At 38.6% G+C, this 7,186-nt stretch overlaps 2 protein-coding genes across 2 annotated transcripts in view; both read left to right on the top strand.

The window, feature by feature from the left end:
* The first annotated feature begins 486 nt into the window (after nucleotides 1–486).
* LOC134191381 (deoxynucleotidyltransferase terminal-interacting protein 2-like) lies at nucleotides 487–6,421 on the top strand. The gene is made up of 6 exons (XM_062659996.1): nucleotides 487–711; nucleotides 1,982–2,111; nucleotides 2,252–2,347; nucleotides 4,616–4,780; nucleotides 4,851–4,960; nucleotides 6,185–6,421. The coding sequence occupies exons 1-6, from the start codon at nucleotides 494–496 to the stop codon at nucleotides 6,300–6,302; spliced, it is 837 nt and encodes a 278-aa protein (XP_062515980.1). The 5' UTR covers nucleotides 487–493; the 3' UTR covers nucleotides 6,303–6,421.
* A 48-nt stretch (nucleotides 6,422–6,469) lies between these two features.
* Nucleotides 6,470–7,186, top strand: part of LOC134191397 (MFS-type efflux pump MSMEG_3705-like) — a 4,040-nt gene continuing 3,323 nt past the window's right edge. Inside the window, exons 1-2 of the mRNA XM_062660008.1 lie at nucleotides 6,470–6,832; nucleotides 6,893–7,010. Coding sequence (XP_062515992.1) covers nucleotides 6,495–6,832; nucleotides 6,893–7,010 — 456 coding nt within the window. The 5' untranslated portion in view covers nucleotides 6,470–6,494. The remainder of the gene's footprint in view (nucleotides 6,833–6,892; nucleotides 7,011–7,186) is intronic.

Below are 7,186 nucleotides of genomic sequence, written 5' to 3'. Positions count from 1 at the left end.
CTTTCTTTCTCCGCCAATGTCCTGTTATTGGAAAGAAAAACGATACAAGATCAACGCCTTCTTTAAGTGAGTCACCTCACCAGCCTACTGCCATTCAGTTTCACCTTCGAAGCACAATGAGCCAAATCAGGCTTAATAATTGTATGGTACTGCACGTTCACAAGGACCTTACTGATGATTTAGATTTAGCAGAGATTGGGAATAGGTTCGTAGCAGGGTCTGAGCACAGGGAATCACTATTTGGAAAGTTTACTAAATAATCATTATTAATTGGAGCATTGGTCTCTTGCTTTAACGCGCACTAAATTAAAAGCCACGCCCTTTAGCGTGCGTTAGGCCGTACCACTTTTTATTTGCTTCCTACGGGCCTGCCCCTTACGTATCAAAAATATCTAAAAGGGGAGGGATTTGGTTACACGAGACTACGTACACCTTATCTTCCGTCTCACGTGACTTATGCTTATGTCTAGTTGATACCAACGAATCGCCATAAATGGCTGTTAGAAGTCGTACTGGCGTTGTTTCGGTTGTAACGGATGACGGTGATGAGCTCGAGAAGCTTGCGGCCTGGACGTGTAAATCGATGCTATCGAAATCGCTTTGCGAGGACATGGAGTCGACGTCGTCAGACAGTGAAGAGGAGAGTGACTCGAGATTGCCGGAGGTTCTGCCTCTGACGTCCGGCGAAAGCCAAAGTAAAATATATGCAAAGTAAGATTTTTCTGAAAACAACTTTTGTATATTTGATTAATTATATGTGAAACAACTTTTGTATATTTAATTAATTATGTTAACTATTGTAGGTTTGCCTCACTGAGTAAACTGATTTATCATTGACATGGACAATATTTAAAAATATAACATGTTGTGTTGTTTTTTTTTAAACTGTTTGTTGTAGTCTGCTGGTTTGTCGTACTAATTGGTCACATTGTAAAAAAAATTCTTATGAAAAAACTATTGTATTAATAGAAATAGTTAATACTAATTATTGTTAATCTGAGGGTTAGTATTAATTAATTTAGTATTGTTTTAATTAATTAAACTGTAAATTTATGAAAAACTCTCTACACTGAAGTGTAGACATAAATTATGTGCTTACTGTTGTATACATAATATGGTACCTAATATAGACCAATGCAGAGGACACAGAAATTTTATTTCCCGATCTGTGAAATGCATAGGGATAATAACACCGGCTGGTCACGTGACGTATGACTACTGTATGACCGATCTGCTAGACAACATCATAACATGTGATCACTGATTGAGACAAGTATGTGACCAGATGTAAGTCTCTTTCTTGTGCTCTTCTAATTGGCTCTGACTAATTGTATTCAAGCTGCAAAGCTATGACATGCAGAGGGTTTGCACTGTAGTGCTTCTTCATTATTAGAAGTTGGTAACGTTTAATGATAGTTGAATATTGTGATTGGACCATCTTGAAACAATGTGTGGAGATATCCTTGATCCTTGTATTCAGTCACATAGAGAGAATTTAGTACAGCGTCCAACAGTCGTAAAGTAATCTCCACTTGATTACAATTTGAAGGACATACTCAGAGCTATTTGGTGCACAATGTTTGTGGTTATTCTTGCCATTCTACTGACGATGCATTGAAGTCTACTGTTGTTGTATGCTGTACGCTGCTTTTGTTTCTTACTTTGGATGAGATAGTAACCCTTGTCAGACACTAATTACGTAGTGCAATGAAAAATTAAGAGAAAAAATGAAACCAACTAAAACTCACTCAATGAAAGAGCAACATCAGGTGAAATGTTAGGTAATTTTAAAGTATTAAAAATGTGATTTGAATTACTAAGAAATCGACTGCTAACCCAATACATGTATGTACAGTTAATTGGCTTGGTGCATGCTTCAGCTGACACGACAAATTGTCATTTTTTCTTATCAAAGGGGAGTCTTCATGATAATAAATTAATGTATGTGTTTACTATTAGCTCATGATTGGTTGCCGTTTAGAAGTGTTGACGATATCCAGTTAGCTTCAAGTTTGGATCCCGGAATCAGTCTGTCTGAGGACATCTATCTCGACCTGAATGGAATGAGTCGGCACTTGGACATCCAGAACAGGAAAAAGTCGGACGATGAAGTGTGTAAATTTTTCATATGATGTTACAGATAATTGGGGTTATGGGTAACGACTATATCATGATGTGTCTCGATAATTGTTCTAATGTTTATGTTGCTTGATGGGTTACAGTATATATGTAACATTCTTACTGATTTTAGTTGATGGCTAAAAGTGTTATCATTCCTGGATTTGAGAAGCTTCACAGTGTACCTCTCGCATTCAAGTCGCGGCGACAGCGACAAAGAGAGAATAAGGTATATTACTGACATTTCTGCATTTATATATACAGAATGATGCAACTGTTATGTGTTGTTGGTCTGATGAATGAAGTAGATTGCACTCGTTCCTATGTTAACTTTATTACTTGTTATGGGCAAGCATCTCACAGATATAGGTTGAATGGTCATTCAGTTAGTTAGTTGGTCAAGCACAATGCTTGATACGGGAGCTTCATTTTTACAATTGCATTGCATGTAGTGCAGTCACAGCATAGGCGTAGGAACCGGAGGCACTGGGGGGGGGGGGGCATGTGCCCCCAATCAAGGCTGCCATGCCCATCTCTGTCTTTGCGCGGACCAGCTACTATTAGATGCAGCAAATGGTAGATGCATGGTCGATGTACAATGGATGGTACACCTTCACCAGAAGAACTAAAGCTTTACAGATATTAATTATATTTTTATAATTTACATAAAATATTAGCTATTATATATCATCAGTTTATTAAAGGTCTGTCGACACCGTCAACTGGATCACAATCGATTAAATCCAATTAGAAAACAGTAGTCATTACCTTCACGGGCACTACGAGTGTAGTCAGAACATCTAACTCTCCTCACTCTTCTTTGTTCTCACTCAATTTCAATTGCCTTACTTTGCTGTATCAAAGGTTTCCACAAGCAAAGAACTTACACATGCACAACAGTCATCAGTCATGTGGTGTACACCGAATAAGAGGCGGAGGTATGCTTTTCAAAGTACAGAGTGGCCTCTCGCTATCCCAATCGGATCACGATCCATTTCTGGTCTAGTGTGGACACTAGACCAGTTTGCAAAGTATCTACACTAGAACCTCTCTAAACAGGACCTCTGAGATCCAGACACATTCCTACACCGGACACTTTTATCAAGCGAATATCAGATCTTGGGACTATATAGCAGATCTTAAATTTCTCTCAGTATAGAGATGCTTTCAGAAGTTGTTTGTTTGATTAATTAAACTTTTCTACATTATTACTGTCACCACCTCTACTGCTGAGAGAACATGTTCAACACTTGGGTGACTGAAGACATAATAATTATCTGTGAACTACAGTGAGTCAGGCAAGACCAAATCATGCAATGTCTCTCATATGTGCACAAGGACAAAATGGATAAGATTGATCTAGATGAAATAGCAAATTCCTTTACAGTGTGGAAAATAATTGTCAGACATCGGACATTGTCTCACCAAATGTGTTGCTTGTTCGGCTGCCTTTAATGCCTATTCTCCCCTGGAAGTTGGTTAAGTTAAGTATGAGTTATCATCATAGGATAACACAGGGCTAACGGAGCACTCAAGATGTTGGTTGGGCCTGTTAGCTAATTTTTAATCGCATTTATTAAACATACATATAGCTAATTTTCAATCGCTAGAACCATATTTATTGAAGTTCTTGACAAAAGCCCATTGGTGGAAGTTCCATTCTCAAAGTTGGGTAGGCGTGGACGCACTTGGCCCACCCTGCTTGGCTGGCCCTAGCTGTAACATCTTATCATAAATTACATGCAAATGATGGAGTGGGGCGGGACTAACTTTATAGATGTTACTGAGATGAGAAGAAAGTATTTTGGTCATATTTAGTTGTTATTTGTATAAGTGTCAACATTGTGGCTAACGATGTGTGTACAAGTCCACATGCGCTGATATACAAACCACTTTGTTCCCCCCCCTCATAATTGTAATCACTTTCCTACGCCTATCTACGGTGTGTCATTTCTAGATTTTTCAAAAGTCGACAGCCACTTGCACAATGACAATCGAACAATGACTTTTGATGGTATAAGCGTATGTGGACTCTGTGGCATACACTAACATGTGGACTCAACAGCATCTTGCAAGACCTGTGCACGTATATTCAAAATTGAAGTTTGGATTGTTTGGGGATGTGGCCTAACTAGTCAATACAGTGAACACACACTGCAACAAAAATTGTCTATTAGACAGTGTGTTTACATTAACCTCATTTCCAAACATTGTAGTACTAGTTTATTTTAATTAATTTATTTAATGTATTTTTATTTAATTTTTAATTTAATGTATTTAATTCAATTATTTATTTAATTCATTTAATTCACCTTTTATTTAATTTATTTATGTTTTTTTATTTAATTTTATTTATTTATTTTTTATTTAATAAATTTAATTCAATTTTTATTTTATTTATTTAATTTAATTTAAATCTATTGGTTTATTTTAAATAGACTGAAGTGATCATTTTTGCTCATATGGTATCTTGGTGCTGAAGTCGGTTGTTGCATAGGCCATGAGGGAGCGGAGTCTTGGCGACAAGTGGTTCGGAATGCCTGCAGTAGAATTAACTCAAGACATGAAAAGAGATCTCAAAGTCTTAAAGATGCGAGACTCTCTTGATCCGAAACGATTTTACAGGAAGAGCGAATCGTCGCTAAACCCTAAGTATATCCAGGTAACGAAGGCACTCAGCCATTTTGCTAACTTTGTGATACGCAAGAATTGGTGCATGGATTGTGCTATAGATTGGTACAGTAGTCGAGGGTGCAGGCGAGTTCTACTCGGCACGAATACCCAAACGTAAACGAAAACAAACGTTAGTCGATGAGCTGCTGGCAGATGACACATTTCGACAGTAAGTATTATTTGTACAATATTTTTCTTGAATAGTCGTGTGTTACTACATTTTACCTTAATTAAAGCATACAGTATCAGTTATTAGTCTAGATTTTGTGATATTTATGATATTTATGTTATTGTTTTTATTTGATATTTATATTTAGTATACTCTCTTGATTGTTACCCCACCCCAATAGTTGGTCAGAGTCAAAAGTCGTGAGATGGGGTCTTTCTCAAATGACGACACCCAAAGTTGGTAATTGGCAGAAGTGATTGATTTACTTAACTTAAACAGCATGCTGCTACACTAAGCTTTGAACCACAATCGCTACCTAAAGTATAGAAACCTAATCTCCGACGTCTGAGTCATCAAACCTTCAACAGTTGCGACAGGCACGCACAAATTGAGTAATGTAAACAAAATTTTTGCATTTCTACAGGCGTAAATATATATTTAGCAAACAGTCACTGTGGAAATCACCAAGTAGCACTAAGAGTGTGAAAATCTTAGAGCATTAGCCAAAGTAGGGGCTGGGGCCTTACTTGAGCCCTGGGGTAATAATCAAGCGAGTACGGTATGTATAGATATTTATTATGTCTCATAATGTTTATTGGTGATATAAAGTGCAAGTACAAAACTCTTGATACGTATACAAACTGTCAGATCTACTGCTGTTTAGCTAAGCTTGCTTGGTTTCGACATCATCTGTTTCTGTTCACAGGCATCACTCGATCATGCCACGTTACTTTCTAGATGGTAGTTGTGTAGCCTCGTCCCCAGACTCACGTGAGTCTGGTGACGAGGCTAGTAGTTGTGGATGTGCTTGCATAATGTCACATACCAGTTTTCGACATCTAAGGCATGTCATACTTACTATTCAAGCACAGGTTGCTATTATTATTACTTCAAACTGGTTAACTCATGTGTTACTATTTGAGTAGTGTTAGCAATTGAACACGGGTTACTATTGTGACTCTGAGTATTCGAGGTCATATTGTATTGTTCGTATGCACTCTAATATAGAACTAACCAACAACACAATCTTTTACCTAAATTGCTTGCAGCAGTTGTGTGCATCTCAATCTTTACATTTACGCAGCAATCATGTGTGACAATACTCTGGGGGTGTAACTATGTATATTGATTGTGTCATGTGATGTAGGAGATGAGCATTTGAAGTACCTAGACATCCCATTCCCATCTTCTCAAAATGTTTTATACTTGTTTGTGTTGCATTAGGTATAGCAAGAGGAAAGTTGATTCAATTCGTGCAGAAAAACCTAAAGGAAAGAGGAGAGCCAACAGAGGAAAGGGAGACAGAGAAGATGTCAACTCGAGGAAAAAACGAAGATATTAGTTAATTACAAATTATTTATTAGGCTGTTGGTTGATTAATTAAGATTAACATTGTAAGATTAAACAGCAACAGTTTGGAGACGAATTCTGTCTGTTTAGTTGTACACTACTCTAGAACAGCAGAGCAATGGAGACCACGTGAGTGCGGGTCACGTGGTCTTGAGTCATTCGTGATTTGGTCGCCTCCGCGAGCATGGCGGCTTTCTCATCCATCAAGGTCATACGCGAGGCGAGCGTTTACTCTCTCTACGTCTTGTTCGCTCTGCTAGCAGCCTACCTACTCAACCAGCTCGACCGCTACACTCTAGCAATTGTTGCAAAGCCGCTCGCTCAACATCTCAAGTTTGGCGACAAGGCGTGCATGGCGAACGAGTCGAATTCGTTCTATGCGAACCACTCGGATCGATTTAAGGACGAGTGCAAGGGTCTATTCGATTCGAAGTCGTCGGGAAATGATAGTGACTTGTGGAAACGCAATCACACGACCTACTTGTATCCGTTGAAGTCTCTAAATGGATCGTCTTTTATGAAGTGAGTGGGTTAGACTTGTAGGGAGGCGTTGGGACGTTGTGTGGACGGTTTGTGATGTAGAGAGAAGTTGTGTTACGGATACGTTTCTAATTTTTCGACGAATGTGAGTGGCGTTGAGGTGTACAATACAACTGAGCCGTGTAAGTGGGACTATGATGGCAAGGGCATTTTGTATCAGGTAAGAAGAGTTTGTGTTACAGTAGGACAGTAGTACAGTAGCCTTGCCCTATAGTCTCGCCTGTCTTACCGGAAGTAAGATCACGTGGTCTTTCTGGAACTTAGCGGCAGGATTCTCGAGCCTACTGCAAGAGTAAACGTTAACAAGACAAACCAACAAGCGGGGTCATAGATAGA

The sequence above is a fragment of the Corticium candelabrum genome, chromosome 15 (genome assembly GCF_963422355.1).
Source record: "Corticium candelabrum chromosome 15, ooCorCand1.1, whole genome shotgun sequence".
NCBI lineage: Eukaryota > Metazoa > Porifera > Homoscleromorpha > Homosclerophorida > Plakinidae > Corticium > Corticium candelabrum.
The sequence above is the reverse complement of the archived record's forward strand: the minus strand, read 5'-3'. Positions and strand labels throughout refer to the sequence as shown.